Consider the following 19,801-nt stretch of genomic DNA (forward strand, 5'->3'; position numbering starts at 1 on the left):
CTCTCTCTTTCTCTCTCTTTTTTCTCCTCTCTCTCTCTCCTTCTCTCTCTCTCATCCCTGGGATTCTGCCTTGCAAATTTAAGCCACTTTGTCCTCCCTGGATTCCCAGTTCCATTTCCTCAACTCAGGCAAACCACTGGGCTCTACCTGATTCCCCCTTCCTGGGCTGCAGCCTGAAAACTCACTGCAGGCAGTAAGTTGGAACAATCATAGGGCCCCCCTCACTTGTTTCCCTTCTCTCGGGGATCAGTCATACCCTATATTGCTTGTTTTCCAATGGCTGAAAACCATTGCTTTGTATAAAGGATTTTGTCTCATTTTTAGTCATTTAAAGCAGGAGGGTAAATCAAGTCCTTGTTGCTTCATCATGGCTGTAGGTGGCGGTCCTGCTTTTCGATATACAGGATGCTTTCAGTGCCTTTCCACAGGCTGTATGGTGAGACAATGAACTCTGGACTGATAAATCCTAGATCTAGTCATGTACTGTCTCTGGGTTGCAATTTCTGTGCCAGTCTGCTATTGCTACAATTAATGCTATAACAAACCACTCTAAACCTCAGTGGTTTATGACAAGCAGCATATATTCTCATACTAATAGGTCTTTGGGTGAGCCATAGTTCAGCTGATCTGGGCTGGGCTTGCCTGGGAAGCTCTTCTCCAGGCTGTAGACTGGGCTCAGGTCTGCTCTCTGGATGTTCCAGGCTGAAAGGGCAGCAGCTACCCAGGGCATGTTCATCCTAAGAGAGATCACCGGAGCAAGAGGCAAGCTAAACCATGCGAGCACAATTCAGGCCTCTGCCTGCATCACGTTTGCCAACCTCACATTAGTCAAAGTGGGCCATGACCAAGCTTTGGATGTGTAGTTCTATTCTGGTGGTGAAGAATTAAAACAACATATTCAGTATACCACAGTTTCTCTATCTGCTTTCTAAAAATCCTTTTTAGCAAGATCTGAGCAAGCTACATTTTAACCTCCCTCCTCCAACCTCCTTCCACCCCACTTCCTGTCAAGGGATTGGTAGAGCCAGTTGAATTCTAGCAGGGACTGGGCTGGAGTCACTGGCTAGGCTGCTTTCCAGAAAATGTTTTTGAAAACTCTACATTTTGGCCTAGAGTGAACTCAGATACTTCTTGTCATCCATGGCTCCACTGAGCTCAGGTGGATTGCTGGAAAGTCTTCAAAACATTGAATCAATTTCTCCCATTTGCAGAGGCCAGTGAACTTTGGGAAGGTGCACTGCCCTCAAGCACGTGTTTCCATTGGGAGGGGATGTTCGGAGCAAAAGGCTCCTTGGTCAGTTGCTGCACACACTTTGCATATGGTCTGGACACCAGTGGCCCCAGATCCGAGGTAGTGCATTTTTCTGTCTTCATTTCCTTTCCTGTCTTAGTGATTGCTCCAGGAGGCTGGCTCACACCCCGCTGGGGCCATGCCACGCATCTCTGTCAATAAGGCCTTTGGATCCAGGGGATGATGTCTCAGTGGGAGATCTAATGTCAGAAGACTCTGGCAGGGTATGGTGGCTCATGCCTGCAATCCCAGCACTTTGGGAGGCCAAGGCAGGAGGATCGCTTGAGGCCAGGAATTTGAGACTAGCCTGAGCCACATAGTGAGACCCTGTCTCTACAAAAAATTTAAAATGAGCTAAGTGTGGTGGGGCATGCCTATAGTCCCAGAAACTTTGGAGTTTGGGACTCCAAAGGTGAGAGGATCACTTGAGCCCAGGAGTTGAAAGCTACAGTGAGCTATGGTTGCACCACTGCACCCCAGCCTGGCTGACAGAGTGAGGCCCCTATCTCAAAAAATAAATAAAAGAAAATTAAAAAGTCAGTGGACTGTACCCAGCTCTAGAGGACTGAGGGCACTAAGGCATGCCAAGAATACTGCTGCTGCTACACAGGGGCAAATGCCATGCCATCTTCGGGGCTCCTGAGAGAGAGAGAGAGAATGTGTGTGTGTGTGTGTGTGTGTGTGTGTGTGTGTGTGTGCATTTACATGTGTGTTCCATGGACTCTTGGGGAGCCTTCTAGAATAGAATTTGGTCTTCCTCTGGTTCTACAGACTTTACAGAGGATTTACTATGTTCCACTGAACTGTGAGGGCAAGGAGTGGACCAGAGATGCTGGCCCCTGTCCCGATGGGATTCAATGAGAGCCAGGGGAAGTCAGAGTGACACTAGCCTGAGAAACACATCTGGGTTCTGGCTCATCTACTCATGAACTGAAGGACTGTTTACTGAACGGTGACTCTGTGCTTGGGACACAGCAATGAGCAAGACCAACAGGTCCCTGTTGCATTGGAGCTCTTAGTATTATGGGGGGCTGCAGGTATTACAAAAATAGGTAAGTTCAGAAGGATAATATGTCAGATAGTGATGGAGAAAAAAATGGTAAAATGGGATAGGGGATAACTAGGGGGTGACTCAAGATGGAGTGGTCAGGGGAAGCCCCTGAATAGGGGATATTTGTCACTAATTAGCATAGATCAGCAAGCCGAGTCTCCCCTTCACTCGGCTCTTCCAACTGTATAAACCAGGGGTGTGGATTAGAGGAGCTCGATGGGCCTGCCTAGCTTAGAAATGTAATGGTTTTATCTCCTCTCGCATGATCCTGTTACCCAATCCTAAAAAAGGAAAAAGAAAATCAAGCCAATGATACTATATTACCTCTCTGTCCCCCTCCAGGATCACCAGGTCCTATATTTATAGGACACAGACACCAGGAGCAGTGGACAAGCAGTTTTATGCAGTTAGCTTCATTTTCAGGTGCCGCTCCTGCTCACCCTCCGCGGCCCCTCCCTGGCTGCAGCTGGGTTGGAACCCCCTGGCCCAGGGGGCAGTTCTTCAAGCACCTCCTTGAGGGCTGCCCGCCTTCCCTCGGATCTGTCATGGAAAGGGTCCATGGAGACAAGACCCCCAGGCAGCTATGTTTTTCCCTGTGGAAGCGGGAAGTATTGGCCCAAATCCTGCAAGGCCCCAAGTGGCTGGGTGAAGGTTGTGAGGTCCAAGGTACACACACTGCCCTCTCTCGAGCCCTCAGCAGAGCCCCCGGGAGCTGCCTGCTGTTCTCTGGGTGCTCTGATGTCCTTAGACCCTGCAGGGCAGATGGCTCCCTGGAGACACAGCTGTTCAGGCACTGCCTCCAGGTCATCCTGGCCAAGAGGCTGATGGTGAAAGATATGGTCTGGGGATCAGGATTGGCCTTCAGGATGCCCTGCATTCCACTGCCTTGCCTGTGGCTGGGACATCCTGCCTGGACCTGTCATGGCCATTTCTGGGCTTCTAAACCAGAGCATGGGCCAAGGGAGAGAGCTGGCAAACTGCTAAAAATAAAAATATTCCCCCCACATTCCATTGGTGTGAGCTTCCTCTGACATTATACTATGATGGTGTATTTCATATTCTCAGAAGTTTATAATGATCTACACGAAACATCACTGCAACAGTGAGCTGAAGCTCTCACCCTGCCCCAGCACTCTGGCATTGCCTGGCCCTGCCAGCAGCTCCAGCAACCACAGGACGGATGTCATGGTCAGCCCTGGCCAGCGTCTTGGTGGCCTCCAGGACAGCATCCTTAAAGAAACACAGTCCCCCTCCATGGGAATCAAAGTCACTAGGTGCTCCCAGCAGCCCATAGTTCACTTCTGAAGCCAGGGCAAGTGAGGGGCGCTGCCTTCATCTGTACTTCATTCTTGCGGGCATAATGCATGGCTGGACACTTCCTGGAAATTCAATTGCTTCCCAAACCTGAAAGGGAGACAGGATGCTTTTGGTTAGGCTGTGCATGCCGACACTGACTTTTCCCAGGATTGAATCGGGAGGAGGGGAGGCCACTGGCCACTGCCCCTGGGTCTTGGGCACTGCATCTGTGTCTTGCCTCCCAGGAGCTGCATTTATACCCCAAGCTCTGAAGGAAGAGGTCCCCTTTGTCCTTTGCAGAAGCTCCACCTCCCTAGGCTGAGACTGACACCTGTTTTCCTACCCTACGGTTTTCTTTTCTTTCCTTCTTTTTTTTTTTTTTTTTTCAGACAGAGTCTCACTCTGTCACCTAAGCTGGAGTCTTATCTTTTCTTTTCCCTCCCTCCCTCCCTCCCTCCCTCCCTCCCTCCCTCCCTCCCTCCCTTCCTTCTTTCCTTGTTTCTTGACAGAGTCTTGCTCTGTTACCCAGGCTGGAGTGCAGTGGCACAATCTCAGCTCACTGCAACCTCTGCCTCCCGGGTTCAAGTGATTCTCCCGCCTCAGCCTCCCAAGTATCTGGAATTACAGGCACCCACCATCACGTTGGGCTAATTTTTGTATTTTTACTAGAGACGGGGTTTCACCATGTTGTCCAGGCTGGTCTCAAACTCCTGAGCTCAAGTGATCCATCCACCTTGGCTTCCCAAAGTGCTGGAATTACAAGTGTGAGCCACCACACCCGGACAACCCCACAGTTTTCACTGATGCTCCTACCTAACCCCCAGAGAGATTCTCTCTTTGCTTTTTGCTCCAGATATTAATTATATTCCAGGATGGCTCCTCCTGACCACGTGGCCCCTATCCTGTCACGTCCCATGGCTGGGCATGGAGAGGGTTCTCTGCATTGAGAACCAGGGCCCTTGAGTTCTAGCCAGGACTCAACCCATGGTGTGACTTTGGGCAAGTCATGTCAGTTCTCTGGGCCTCACATTTCTCTTTGCTAGAGCAGATGAGATACCTGGAAAAAGCAAGGTGGCTTCTCGCTCCACAAAGTGTGGTCCCTGGACCAACAGTGCTGGCATCTCCAGGGAGCTTGTTAAGAAAGGCAGAGTCTAAGACATGGTCCACCCTGGACTTGCTGGATCAGAATCTACAGTTTGACAAAACCTGTCGATTCACTAGCACATTAAAGGGTGAGAAGAACTGGTAAGAGTGATATGCAGTTATTTTGCTTAAAGTTTGGCTAATTTAATAAGAGCAAGAGAGAATTTCTGAGATTCTTGGATGAAGTAATAAATACAATGTTTAAAAGAATTGCAGTGGACAGAGAGACTGAGGGGTGAAGCTGGTCAGGGAACAGGTGAGCAGGCAGCTGCAGCCCTCCAGGTGTGGCCACAGGAACCTGGTGGTGGGTGACGAGTGTGGGCTTGGTTGGCTTGATATTGCTGAGGAAGAATGGGTAATTCTTGGTGATACATTGAATGTCCAGCTAGTGCGGAGGAAGAGATTGGAAATAATTCACGGCTGTGAGGCCTTGGTCCTTCGGTTCTAATTCTGTGTGCAAGACCTCTGGCTGGCCTTGCTGTTTAATTAAACAAATGTCGTCCTTATTTTTAAGACATTCCGACCTGTCCTAATTGAATCCTAGAATGGGAAGTAAGAAGACAAGGTACACCAGAGCCTATGATGGTCATGTGTTCCTGTCACTCTGGACTTGTGGTTCCCAGCTCTGCTACACAATGGAAATCTCTGGAGAATCTCTAGAAATCCTGGTGCCCAGACCACAGCCCAGAACCATTAAGTCAGGATCGCTGGGGTGGGTCCAGGTGGTTATGAGGCATGGCCAGGGCTGAAACTCGCTGCTTTTGTCTCTCTAGTACAAGGACTGGCAGGGCAAGAGCTGGGGGCCTGTGGGCACGTGGCTGCTGATGAGATCTGGGGTCTGATGTTTCTGCTGCACTGTTGAAATGCAGCCTGGGCCAGTGAACGCTGCCGGTGGTAAGGAGCATGGAGTCTGAGCCATCTCCCACCCGGATGATCTCTGAGCCCCTCACACACTTTCATGCAGTAATGACAGGGCTGGGTGGGGGGGGGCCTAGGAAGAAATGCTACAGAATAGGGCTGAGAACACGCTCTGCTCCAAGACATAGTTCCTTACATGCACAGACCTCAACACAAAAGGCACCATTTACAGCTCATTCACTTTATGGACCCCACTTAAGTGATGAAGCTCTGTCTATATTGGGATTTTGATTACTGTGGGTTCCCAGAATGGAGGGCATGCTACAGATACACCATTAAAAAAAAAATCACACCTCATGGTGTTGGGCCAGCTCTCACCACAGAGGCCACTTCCCTGCTAACAATTCCTTGGTGCTTGGGCGTTGATGAGGGACTTTAACGGATATTATCTGGGGGAGAATCAGAGCCTGGGCAAGGGAGGAATCTGTACAATACAGACAGTGAGAGGGAGGCTTGGGGAGGTGACCTGCCCAGTGTCACGCAGAGTGGAGATGGCCTGGGAATTTCCGCCTTTTCCCTCCCAGTTCGGGGCTCTTTCTCTTTCCCTGGGAGGTTTTTTGAACACAGAAGAGAGCTGGAGGGTTTCTCCCAGTGGGCTGGAGGGCTGGGAGAGGCAGGACCTCTTCCTAACACCTCTTGGAGAAGACAGACTCATGGTTATGGCGGTCACACCACGGTTCCTTTCCAGATGGGAATACTTCCAAACTCAGCGATTAAGCAAGATTAAAAACAAAAAGGCCCTCTAGAAAGGGGTTAACCTCATTTCCTCAGTGTAAAAACTGTCCTTGGCAGTTGGAAACGGCAGAGTTGACTCCATGGATGACTGATGCCCCTTACGGGGGTTATATACCTGTCCACACGTGCCCCTGGCAGGGATTTAAACTTTCCATGCTGTTCCACGCATCCTAAATCAAGTAGATCCATCCTGGCCCTTGGTGAAGCCTAAGAGCTGGCGAGGCTTATGTTAAATTGCCCTCTCTGGGCTCCTGCTCCCGGGCTGACAGTCACAAATTCCCCTTAATGAGCACTCCTGAAGTAACCACGGCAGCGCTGTGTGCTAAATTAAGATTCGAGAGCCCAGGCAGGGAGACGGAGGTGTTTGCTTTGGCTGAGAAGGTGCCTGGGCCCCGGCCTGTGTGTTTGCCTGGGTGCCCTGATAAGTGGGCTGCATATTAAGTGCCGCATGGTGGGACCAGAACCATCTGCTGTATGTCCTGAGAGGTCACGCCTGCTGGCCCTTTGGGACCTGGTGGCAGAGGGACCCGGTGTCAACCTGTCTTTGGCTTCCTTTGTGGCCCTGTCACTGAAAAGCCAGAATGAATATTCTTCCTTTCGGAATAAAAATTGAGCCGTGGAAGTTTTGTTTGCTTTGATGAATTACTTCCAGGCTGCTGTTGTTTGGAGAGCAAAGCGCCACAGCTGCAGGGTGGGTAAAGGCTGCGGTCACTCCCCTCCTGTCAATGCTGGTTCCTGTTCCTGAGGCTGAGAGAACTCCTGACAGCAGGGTGGGCACATCTTGGTAGTTGCAGCTTTTCAAGACAGTGTGGCCCAGTGGGGAGAGAGCAGAAAACCTGGGTTATGCTGGCTCTGCCATTTATCAGCTGTGTAACCTTGGGGAAGTGATTCAATCGCTGTGTGCCTCAGTTTCCTCACCTGTCAATAGGGGATCATAATCTTGGCCCTGCATGCCTTACAGGAGCATTAAGAGCATCAAATGAAACAATAAAAAATGAAAACATTTACAAATGGTAATTTGCCGTATATATTTTAATACAAGTGCCTGCCCTTCAATCCAGCTCTCTGCACTGCCTGGGGACAGTGTTAGCAGGAGGACCCCGCTCTGACAGGGACCCGGACTTCTGCCTCTTATGTTTGGAGACAGATGATCACATCTCTCTTATATGTACAAAAGCTTAGTGAACATAAATTAAAGACATTGCTTGCTTGTAGGCTTCTCGAGGGGAGGAATGATGGTCGATTTCTATGGATTTGATACAGGGGAAGGGATATCCCAGCTCCAAAGGATCTCCTGCATATCCAAGCCTTCCTCCACTTGTGCCCCGGACACCGTCCCCTCTACTTTCTCAAGGAAGTTTTTCCTGCAGCTCTGCTCCCCTCTCCCACTGTAGCTTCAATTTCCCTCCTCTGCATGTTTCAGCACGTGAGCAAGTCTTCACAGGACCCCTTTACAACACATGAAACATCCCTCTGGGCTCCTGCTTCCCTTCAGCTCCAGCTCCAGTTCTCTGCTCCTGTCAATGCTCAACCTCCTAGAGGAGTTGTATCTGCTCACTGCCTCAGCCTCTTTCCCTTCCATCTCTCGCCAGTCCCCTGGCTACATAGCGCTTGTCCATGACCACCCTGACATGCAAAATGACCTGCAGTCCACATTCCATCCTGCCACACTCTACTGGCCCGTCTCTCCTTGGAGCTTGTGCTTCTCCAGCTTGTGCCTGAGGCCATACCCACTCATCTGCTGTTCCTCCTTGCACCCTGGCAGTGCCTTCTCAGCATCGCTGCTTCCTCTCTCTCTCTGCAACTGTTGGAAAGCCCCAGGGGGCTGTTCTCAGCAATTTGAATGCCTCCATCTCTGCTCTTCAGAGGACACTGTACTCAGTCCTGTGGCTTCAGACACCATCCAGACATGACGACTTGCCCATTTCTTTTTCTAGCTTAGACTTTCTCTCTGAGCTCCACTCATGCTCACCTGTCTACTCGTCACCTCCTCTTAGACGTCAAACATCATCTGAAACTTCAAACGGGGTAGCCAGAACTCTCCATCCCTCCAGATCCTTGCCTCTGATGGCCATGCTTCCCTGCCTTTATCATTTAGCCATTCTCTTAGCTTCTCAGATCAAAAGCCCAGGAGGTGCCCTGACTCTCCTCTTTCTCTTGCATCTCACATTCAGTCTACTGGTGAGTCCAAGCCACAATCATCCCTTGCTGGCACTTTCATGGTAGCCTGGTAACTGGTCTGCCCTTGGCCCCTGCAATCTATACTACATATGACAAAGTGAGCTTTTTGAAGCATCAATCACATCATATCACTCCATGGTTAAAATTCTTCAGTGGGCTTCCACTGTACCCAGAATAAAATCCAAATCTCTTTCCTCTGTGCCTAAGGCTGGTGTGACTTGGTCCTTGTGCTCTTGCTCCCTGCCCTCCAGTCACTCTGGTCTCCTTCCCACCTTGTGGCCAAGAAACGCTTTCCCTTCAGACTTCTCGCTTTCCACTCTCTCTGCTAGGACTGTGCATTCCCAGAACGTGGCGTGCCTGCTCCCTTCTCATGATGCAGCTGTCAGTTTAAAGTTCTCTTCTCAGGTGAGGCCTCCCCAACCTACCCAGCTAAAAGCAGTCTTCCCAGTTACTGTCTACCACATTACATAGCTTAGTTATTTCATAGCACTTATTAGCCCCTCAAACGATCTTACTTATTTGTTGATGTGTTCATTGTCTGTCTCCTTCCTCCCCCTAGAATGTCAGTTTCTCACCTGCTGGGCTCTGTCTTGTTCTCTGCTGTAGCCCCAGCACTAGTAGTAGCTGGCATAAGAAGGCACCCAACACATACAGTGTTTGCTGACTGATTGGCTGTTCATTACTGTTCAGTGCCTGATACATATCATCAGAGTATTTGGGGCATAGATGGGGACTTGGAGATCACTGAATCCAGTCTTCTTTTTTAGACAAGGAAACTGAGAATGAGACAAGATCGCAGCAGAGCTGGGCTGTCCCAGGCCTAAGAAAGGACCTGATAGTGGTGCTGAGGTTGCCGGTCCTGGTGGTGAAGAGAGGATAGTAAGGAAGCAGGCTGGCGGCCAAGCAAGGCGAGGACAGCAGGACCAAGGCCGGCTCTCAGCTGCGGTGCTCCATCCATGCACAAATCTCTTCCTGCCCAAACTGCACACGGTTGGTGGAGAAGCTGAGTGCAGGCCCCGCAGGGCAGGCATCAGTCATTATACATCCAATCTGCCGGCCGATACCATCACGGCGGGGGCGCCTTTCTGGCAATGTGAAGGCAATGTTAAGCCTGCCTAGTAGCCTTTGGGTTATGGGGAGGAGACGAAGACAAAATGCAGGCCTGGGGTAAGGGGCCCTGGGGCTTGCCCTGTGGGTGTGTGGGGGATGGAAGGCAGAAAGAGAAAAGGCCCATCCACCGCAGATGGGAGATGGGCAGCTGCCAAGAGGATGGGGCTGGGGGTGGAGGGGGCAGTGATGCAGGCCGAGAAGAGCCTTCTTCTCTTCCTGTTGTGTGACACGCCACACTTACTTCCTCTGTGATTGTTACGTGTCCTCGGGCCTGGGCCTTCGAGTAGTGTTTACACTTGCAGCTTTTTGGCAAGAACCACACTCTGAGAGGGGAGTGAGTCTTCGAGCCAGGGGTTCAACGAGTTACCAAAACATCGCTCAGCCCCTTCCTGTTTGTAGATGGCTGAGCGAAGGAGACAGCTGACTTTGGGGACAGAGAACAAAGGAGCTGAAGATCTGGAAGAGACAGAGGGCAAGCTCTGCCAAGAGGGGCAGGAGCACCTGGGCCGCCCACTCACTTGGGCCTGTCTTGGTGTCTCTGATGCTGCCCCTTGAGGCTTTCTCAAGAAGGAATCGGAGGCTGGGCACATGTGAGTGACTGGTAGGCCAGTCCTGTGGCTTCAGGAACATGCAGGAAACTCCCTACTCCCCTCCCACCTCACTGTGTGCTCCCCACAAGTGTTGGTGACCTGTGGCCCTGGAGGAGCCACCAAAGGAGGTGAACTTACATTGCTTCTGCAGAATGCTCTGTCTGGCTTTGATGAAGGCCAGGATGTCCGAGTCCGTCTGGCTGTCTCCGGTGAGAGGGATGGACGACATTGGCCTCTTGGGGATGCTGGGGGCAACCATGTGTCACATTTTACTGCAGTTTACAACTGGACTCACCACTTGTCTTTCCAAAATGCTTTTCAATTTTTGGTGACTGATCTCACCCAGAAAGTTACATGACACAGCTGGCCTGCTTCTCACTCCCTCCTACCTTCTCTGTGTGGCAGCCACACTAAGCCTTCTGTCATGCAAATTGGGTCAAGTCACTCCCTGCCATAGACCCTGATATGGTTTGGCTGTGTCTGCACCCACATCTCATCTTGAACTGTAGTTCCCATAATTTCCACGTGTTGTGGGAGGGACCTGGTGGGAGATGACTGAATCATGAGGTGGCGTCCCCTATACTGTTCTCGTGGTAGTGAATAAGTCTCATGAGATCTGAAGGTTTCATAAGAGGTTTCCCCTCTCACTTGGCTCTCATTCTCCCTTGGCTGCCACCATGTAAGACGTGCCTTTCACCATGATTGTGAGGCCTCCCCAGCGACATGAACTATGAGTCCATTAAGCCTTTTTCTCTTTACAAATTGCCCAGTCTCAGGTATGTCTTTATCAGCAGTGTGAAAACAGACTAATACAGACCCTTTAGTGGTTTTTCACCACTCATAGAATAAAACTCAAACTCTGTCCCATGACCCACCAGGCTGTGTGTCATATGACCCCGATTCAGTAGCTCCAGCTGCCCCCTCTTCTTTCAGTGACTTGCATTTACCAAGCCGCATCCAACCTCAGGACCTTTGCTCTGATGCTTCCTCTCCCTGGACTCCCCTTCCCCCAGCCGTCACATGGCGGCCGCGCTTTCTCTCACTGCCTTCTCTATCCTCTCACCACCACCCCTCCTGTCCTCCCATCCCCGATTTACCCAAACCAGCACCCCATAACCTGGGGCCTGTCAACTTCTGCGCCCAGCTTAGATGTCATATCCTTCAGTATTGTATCCTCAGAGCATCCCCACTCCCCATGTGACTTAGCTAGTTGACCTCAAAGCAGAGATTACTATTCTCCTGTCTCTCCTTAAAAACAGAACCATATTTAGCTAAGTTGCCACAACTAAAAAAAACGACCTTTCCCAGACTCCTGTGCTGTGATGTGTGGCCAGGTAGCCAGGTGATGGCCAATGAGATTTGTCAGTAGAAGTGTTGTGGGGCAATCTCCTTAGAAAGGGAGGGCTGTGTGTGCCCTCCCCCATCCCCTTTTCCATCCAGCTTCTCCATATAGCATTCCCCTTCAGCAAACTCAGAGCAGTACATTTGCCTGGTCTTGCCAACTTTCCGTCTGTCCTCACCCCTGTGCCTCTGCACGGCAGGAGGCGGTAGCCACTTCCTTAGAAGGCAGTAAGGATGGTATGTAACAAGGGGCTGGCCATTCCCACAGGTAGTTTTGGGTGTTGGCTTTCCAGCTGCAGCCCAGCTGGAAGTGCTAAAGCAGAGTCCAGGCAGGCAGGGCAGTGGCTGAGCTGGTGAGAGGCTGAGCAGCCATTCTAGTTGGAGGATACAGACACCCATGGTGCTGATCAACTCTGCTAAGCCTGGAAGCAAATGCTGCTGGGTCTTGAGGTCAGGCTTGTCAGCTCCATGCTCTGCTCTGTGGTGGGGCTGCCCTGGGCTGGCTCTTTCGCTTTCTGGCCCCCCAGGTACATCTATTTACAAGAAGATATGAAGCAACTCTGCCCACACAGGGCCCTGGTGACTGTGGGAGAAAACCTCCCCGCTTTGAGTTGGCCTGTGTGAGAGATTCCAGGGAATTCCCAGAGGGCCAGGGCAGAGGCCAGACCTGGGCTCTGTCTGTGTGGCTACTAGACGAGGGGCTTTTTCAGGGAGTAGATTGGAGATGGAGGCCCATTCCGCCCACTGCAGGGGCTGTCACAGGCATTAAAGGAGAAGACCACAGACCTGTCTTCCAGTGGGGTGCTGGTGCTGCTCTGTTTCTGGCTGTGTGGACTGGGGCAAGGCGAGGGCAGGATTTTCCTGGCATTCACATCACTGCAAAACACAAACCAACAAAAGCAAAAGGAATGGGGGCAAATTTATAGAAGATAAATTCAGGGTTTGTATCTAGGAGCTGTTATGGACTGAATGCGTCCTCTCAAAATCCATATGTTGACACGCTAATTCCCAGTGTGATGGGGGGCCTTTGGGAGGTGATTAGATTTAGATGAGGTCCTGAGGGTGGGGCCCCTGCACTGGGATTAGTGTCCTTATAGGTATAAGAAGAGGATGAGAAACTACAGTGCATGCTCTCTCTCTCTCTCTCTCTCTCTCTCTCTCTCTCTGTGTGTCTCTCTTGGCTCACTGCAACTTCCACCTCCGGGTTCAAGCAATTCTTCTGCCTAAGCCTCCTGAGTAGCTGGGATTACAAGCGTGCACCACCACACCCGGCTAATTGTTTGTATTTTTAGTAAAGATGGGGTTTCACCATGTTGGCCAGACTGGTCTTGAACTCCTGACCTCAAGTGATCCACCCACCTTGGTCTCCCAAAGTGCTGGGAGAGACAGCACACAGCAAGAAGGAGGTGCCAGCAAGTGAGGAAGGAGGCCCTCAGCAGGAACTGAATCTGCTGTGCTATGGACTGGAGGTTTGTGTCCCTGAAAAGTCAGGTGTTGAACCAAATCTCCAATGTAATGGTAGTACAGGTGGGGCCTTTGGGAGGTGATTAGGTCATGAAGGCAGAACTCTCGTGAATGGGATTAGAGTCCTTATAAAAGGGGCATCAGAGAGCTCCCTGGCCCCTACCACCATGTGAGAATGCATCGAGAAGACAGCTGTCTATGAACGAGGAAGGGGGTCCTCACCAGACATCGAATCTGCCAGTGCCTTGACCTTGGACTTCCCAGCCTCCAGAACTGTGAAAAATAAACATTTGTTGTTTGAGCCACTCGTTCTATAGTATTTTGTTATAATGCCTGAGCAGACTAAGACAAGAGCCAAGAATCCTGTCTTGGATGGTTTACACAGTAATTTTCTTTCTTTCTTTCTTTCTTTCTTTCTTTTTTTTTTTTTTGAGATGGAGTTTCACTCTTGTTGCCCAAGCTGGAGTTCAATGACGTGATATCCTGACCTCAGGTGATCCGCCCACCTTGGCCTCCCAAACTGCTGGGATTACAGGCGTGAGTCACTGTGCCTGGACTACACAGTAATTTTCATTGTTAGGGCATGCATCTGTTGGTTGTAGAAGCTGAACAAACGATGGCCACAACTGTTATTGATAGACATGCCAGGCTCTGTGAAAGTGCTCTGCAAACATCATGCCATTTAATCCTCTCAATGACCTAAGAGGTGGATGTCATCATCTCCATTTTATACATGAGAAAACAGGCTTAGAGAGATTAAAGAAATTCTAAAAGTTATCCAGCTGGTAAGTGGCAGAATTTGGAGCTACTCAGGATTCTTTGAGGCTCCAGAACCTGTGCTCTCAGCCACCATGCCTTCCAACTGGGCTTGACTCTATGGCATTCTGGGAACACACACTGGCCTACCCTGACCACGCTGCCTGCCCCTGGGACCCAGCTTCATGCTCTCTGAGTGAGAAGTCAGATCCAACAGCGCACTAGATGCAGCTGTGCCTGTTCACCTAGGCCGCTGACATGTGCGCCTTGCCTCGGATTCCCGGCCCAGTGCGGTGGAACCCAGAAGCTCCTCTTGGGAGGTGAAGAGGCAGGTGGACACGGCTGGTTGGAGGCCAGTGTATTCCACATGCCTGTGGTGACAAGGTCCCTACTCTAAGCTGTGCTGTAAGGAGATCTTCCTCGCTTCCTGCCTGGAGACAATGTCAGAGCTGGAAGAGGCCTAAGAAGTCACCTGGGTACAACCCTCCTTTTAAACTCTGGGGACACTGGGGCTGAGAGGCAGGCTAGGGTTAGAGACAGGTGAGCCGGCTCCGCGGAGTCTGCATCTTCTGTGCAAGGTACTCCACAGACCTGACAAACCGCGGGTCTCATGGCCCCTTCCCCGGCTCTGGCCTTCCGCCTTCCGATCTCAGCCAATGGCAAGGCTGCTTCCATAGGTCACGACTGTGGTCAAACAAGCAGGAAAAGACATCGGAGCCTGGGGAAGCCCCCCTCACCCACCAGTGTCCATTTCCTAGCAGTGGAGAGACTTTCCACCAGGTGCTCTTCATGGTGGCAGAGCAGAAATCTCTGTGCTGGGTCTAGTGAGGACTGCTGCAGGACCAGAGGTAGCCACAAGGTGGCAAGCTCTGCACGCTTTTCTTTAGAGAACAGTGACCAATTCTCAAGGCTCCTGCAGAGTGGTTCCTGGTGCAGCCTGGAGAAGGGAAGGAGAAAGGGCTTTCCATCCTGCAAGTGCTTTCATTACAACGGGTCAAGGTCAGTTTGGAAGCTGTAGCAAATTTGCAAGACCAAGGCACTGGCACAAAAATGGCTCATTCACTCAATGGCTTCCCAGTGGAGCCATGGCTCAGGTTCCAGGGAGAGTTCACAGGTGCCAAACTATTGAAAGCTGGGAGGGGGTGGAAGAGGATGGAGAGATGGATGGGGCAGGGTAGAGGGCACGATCACACCGTGGCCAGTGGGGCCATCCGGTACCCTTTGAGGAGGCCCAGCTGCCCTGCCTGTTGCCTCAACAGCTCATGCAGGAGGGCAGTGGAATGGAAGGCTGGGGGCTCCCGAGGGAAATGACTCTTCAAACCCGTAAGCTGCTCAAGCGTCCTGTTCTTGGATGCCACAGCTTGGTTTCTGTAATTCTGGGGATGGTGCCATAAATGACCTCTGCCCTCGCCCTTTGCCCAACCAGCCTTTGACACTGATTTAATTTCTCATGTTGACGTCCCTCTGGAGAGAGAACATACCAGCCATCAGAATGAATTATCTTTCTTAAAAAGGATTAATAAGCCATATTAATAATAATTAGGCCTCCTGGGTTGCCAATCAGAGTGTTTAGTGGGATCAGCTTCCAGGGCCTGAGCATCCCTGGGGAAGTGATGAATCAGGTTTCTTTCAGAACCCGATGAGCAGAGGACCAGCGTCCCGCCGCCCAGTTCCCCGCCTGCGGCAGTTCCACAGGAACAGCCGTTCTGGAGCTCAGGCAGCAACTGCCGCTGGGCCCTCGCTGTCTCACCTCGCGGCTCTGACCGGGCACTGGAACGTTTATCTGCTCACAGAGTGACCGTGTCGGAGGGACCTTTGCACATCTTACAGATGGGGCAAGGGAATCCCAAAGTGGGGAGCTGGCTTGTCCAAGGGTGTGCTGCTCGAAGGGGCCATGACTGGGATTCATGCTATTCAAATCTCAATAAAGGGAACTCGTTGGAGGAGGTCAATAATGACGTGACACATGCCTTTGAAGTCCAAGGTTCTTGACTGCAGGGTTAAGGGTCTCTAGGCAAGCACATCCAGGGAGCATCTTAAGTTGGAATACCTAAGGAATGTCCAGGAATGCCCAAGGCCAAGACAAGGTGGAAGGAGCACTATTCTGATGGGTGGCACAGCAGACGGTCCCTGGAGGCCTTGTCCAGGGGCTACTCCTTAGACCTATTCCACTGTGGACTCTCTCAGAGATGCCAGCAGATAAAGGCTGGCAGTGGGATGGATCAACAAATAAGCAGTAAAGAGGCAGCCCTGGCTGCAAGGGAGCATGACAAAGGGAATGAAGCAGAGAGGACGAAGAAAAGGAGAAGGGGGATGTAAGATAGGAATAGGGACAGGCAGAGCCGACAATGGAGGGAGAGATGGGAGAAGAGGGGAGTGGAGGAGGGAAGGAGGCAGGGAGAGGGCAGGGGGAGCAGTGGGCAGAAGGAAGAAAAGGCACTCGCCATGGAGTGTGAAGGTCTAGGTTTAATCTGTGGCTCTTTTTTTTTTGAGACGGAGTCTCGCTCTGTCTCCAGGCTGGAGTGCAGTGGTGCGATCTCAGCTCACTACAACCTCCACCTCCCGGGTTCAAGCGATTCTCTTGCCTCAGCCTCCTGAGTAGCTGGGATGACAGGTGTGCACCACCATGGCTGGCTAATTTTTGTATTTTTAGTAGGGATGAGATTTCACCATATTGGCCAAGGCTAGTCTCGAACTCCTGACCTCGTGATCCACCCGCCTTGGCCTCCCAAAGTGCTGGGATTACAGGCATAAGCCACCGTGCCTGGCCTAATCTGTGGCTCTTTACGTTATTAACTACAGAGTCAAAGCATCTCATTCCCTTTTAGGGCCTCAGTGTCCTCATTTGCAGAATGGGGAGGCTGAACTCAGGATTTCTCAGCTGAAATGGTGAGGGCCAGTCACAGGGAATTCTGGGTTTCCAGACCTTAGAAGGTTGGCCTTTTAAGGCAACACAGTTTTGCCCCTTAAAAATCATGGCCTCTTGCGAAAATCAGACGGTGTGGACACATTGGAGAGCGGATACCCCAGGCAGGAGGCTCTGGTGGTGGGAAGCACATAAAGAAAGCACCTTGTACAAAATATTACAAAATGTGGGCTGGTAAGTGCCAACACCTAGTAGATAACATAGTGGACATGTGTCCCTAAAAGGCAGTCATTGATCCTAAACAAAATTGCTGTGAGGAATGCGGGGAGTGCACGACTCAGACAGGCCTGGGTTTGAGTCCACCACGGATTAGCTGGTGACCCTGGGCAAGCTACTTCATCTCTCTGAGCCTGCGTTTTTTCACATGTCAAGTGAGGGACCATGACGTTGCTCGTGTGATTTGCACCTGGCCCATGAGGACCCTCTACGAAGGCAAGGGGATATTACCACCATCAGGCCAAGGCTGTCTCCCTTGGGAACGTATGAGCACCAACAGCGAATCCTCCGAGTGGGATGTGCACAGGGAATGTCTGAGATGCCCTGAGAGCCTGAGACAGGGTTCCCTACCCGCCTCACCCTGGCAGAGTTCTGTGAGCCCTTTACTACCAGCATCTAAAGCACGTGACAAGGATTTCTTTGTCAGAGGTGGAGCCCCTAGAGCTCTTCCTTTCCAATCTCTGGCGGGGTTACTTTTCCTCTCACCTGCCTAGTGTGACCATCCCATCCACGAATCTTGGCACTCCAACAACTGTTAGAGGAGGAAATATGGGGCAGCCAGCCACTGGAGTTGAGGTGTTTTAACAAACACCATTCAGGACACTCAGTGATCTCTTCCCAGGAATCAGAGCATCCAACCAGCACGCCAGCAGCCACCACAGGGGATGGGGCTGAACAGCCCTCTAGGGCTGCCTGAAAGCCATCTTCCCCAAGACCCTCCTGCCGGCAGTCACCGAAGGGGCTTGGGGTCGGGGTGGGGACTCTGGGAGCAGGATTTTGGGAAAAGCTCCTGTGAGTGATCTGATGCACACCTTTCAAATTCAAGGTTCTGAACACTAGGATTAAGCCTTTTTTTTTGCAAGCATAATATATTTCTTTTCCTTTTTTTTTTTTCTTTTTGAGACAGGGTCTCACTGCGTCACTCAGACAGAGTGCAGTGGTGCAGATCTTGGCTCACTACAGCCTTGACCTTCTGGGTTCAAAAGATCCTCCCATCTCAGCCTCCTGAGTAGCTGGGACTACAAGCATGTGCCACCATGCCTGGCTATGGATCTGTGGGGAGGGAAGGATGCTTTTCATGTTTTTTATAGAGATGGGGTTTCACCTTGTTGCCCAGGCTGGTCTTGAACTCCAGGCTCAAGTGATCCACCTGCCTTAGCCTCCCAAAGTGCTGGGATTACAGGCATGAACCACTGTCCCTGGCCAAGCATAGTATATTTCTATCTTGCATCTATCAGACCCCTTGCTGACACTCCTGGCACTCTCTCTTTCTCTTTCTCTCTCTCTCTCTCTCTCACACACACACACACGCGTGCGCACATGTACACACTCCAATGTCTTTGAAGTCAAAGGAAAAATGAGAGACAGGGCTTTCTATTCCCTGAGCAGGATACTGCTACTAGTAGAAGCTACCCAAGAGATGAGAAAAGAGGATGGAGAAATAGCCAGGGGTGCCGAGCCTCACAACCAAGAGGAGAGCTTATTCTCATGGGGCAGATACATGAGGGGCTCAGCACAGAGCCAGAGCAGTGGCTGAGGAAGCTGAGTCCTCTTGGTTGTGTTTTTCAGATGTGCTGTGTGGAGTCCTGGAGTTTTAGCGAGAGGGCTCCGTGTGTGGAAGGAGGCAGGTATACAGGGGTTGCAATTCAAATTTACCAGCCTCTAGAGGTTGGCAGGTGCCCAAGTGAATGCATGGAGTGGGCCAGGTGCAGGGCACAAATGCTAAGCTGCCTGCATTGCCATGGCATAGTGCGGCTGCCTAGTTATTCTGCTTCTGCATTTTTAAAAATCCATAGACTATTATTTAGAGAAGTTTTAAGTTTACAGACAATTGAGCAGATAGTACAGAGAATTCCCTTATACTCCTCTTCCCTGCCTAACAGTTTTCCTTATCACTAACATTTTGTATTAGTGTGATAAATTGGTTATAACCGATGAATGAATATTGATACATTATCATGCACTGAAGTCCATGGCTTATGCAGGGCTTCACTCTTTGTGCTGTACAGCTCTGTGGATTTTGACAAATGCATGACATCATCTATGCAACATTACGATATCATACAGAATAGTTTCACTGCCCTAAAAATTCCCTGTGCTCCATCTAGTCATCCTTCCCTCCCTACAAGTCCATGACGATCACTGACTATTTCACTGTGTCCATAATTTTGCCTTTTCCAGAATGTTATATAGTTGGAATTATATAATACGTAGTCTTTTCATATTAGCATCTTTCACTAAGCAATATGTATTGCAGGTTCATAACTTTTCATGGCCTGATAGGTCTTTTTTTTTGAGATGGAGTCTTGCTCTGTCACGTAGGCTGGAGTGCAGTGGCTTGATCTCGGCTCACTGCAACCTCTGCCTCCTGGGTTCAAGCAATTCTCCTGCCTCAGCCTCCCAAGTAGCTGGGAGTACAGGTGCATGCCAATACCCTTGGCTAATTTTTGTATTTTTAGTAGATGTTGCGTTTCACCATGTTGGCCAGGATGCTCTTGAACTCCTGACCCCAAGTGATCCACCCACCTTGGCCTCCCAAAGTGCTGGGATTACAGACCTGAGCCACTGTGTCCGGCCTTGATAGCTCTTTCTATTGCTGAATAATATTCCATGGTTTGTTTATTCATTCACCTTTTGGAGGACATCTTGGTGCCTTTCAGTTTTGGGCAATTATAAATAATTTATAAATAAAGTTGCTATGAACAATCGTATTCTGTTTTTTTTTTTTTTTTTTGTGGACATAAGTTTTCACCTCAGTTAGGTAAATAACTAAAATGCAATTG

At 50.5% G+C, this 19,801-nt stretch overlaps 2 protein-coding genes across 4 annotated transcripts in view; one reads left to right on the forward strand and one right to left on the reverse strand.

Moving 5' to 3' along the window:
- The window catches only part of DAAM2 (dishevelled associated activator of morphogenesis 2), a 979,794-nt gene that overhangs the window by 421,416 nt on the left and 538,577 nt on the right, over window positions 1-19,801 (forward strand). The window lies entirely within an intron of this gene.
- Window positions 3,352-19,801, reverse strand: part of KIF6 (kinesin family member 6) — a 381,700-nt gene continuing 365,250 nt past the window's right edge. For 2 of the 3 annotated variants that reach the window (XM_050787598.1, XM_050787601.1), the window contains 4 exons: window positions 13,343-13,393; window positions 12,443-12,532; window positions 10,454-10,560; window positions 3,352-3,746 (listed from right to left, as the gene is read on the reverse strand). In XM_050787598.1, coding sequence (XP_050643555.1) covers window positions 3,730-3,746; window positions 10,454-10,560; window positions 12,443-12,532; window positions 13,343-13,393 — 265 coding nt within the window. In that variant the 3' untranslated portion in view covers window positions 3,352-3,729. The remainder of the gene's footprint in view (window positions 3,747-10,453; window positions 10,561-12,442; window positions 12,533-13,342; window positions 13,394-19,801) is intronic. The other variant, XM_050787599.1, reaches the window with a different exon arrangement.

This window comes from Macaca thibetana, chromosome 4, assembly GCF_024542745.1.
Source record: "Macaca thibetana thibetana isolate TM-01 chromosome 4, ASM2454274v1, whole genome shotgun sequence".
Taxonomy (NCBI): Eukaryota; Metazoa; Chordata; class Mammalia; order Primates; family Cercopithecidae; genus Macaca; species Macaca thibetana.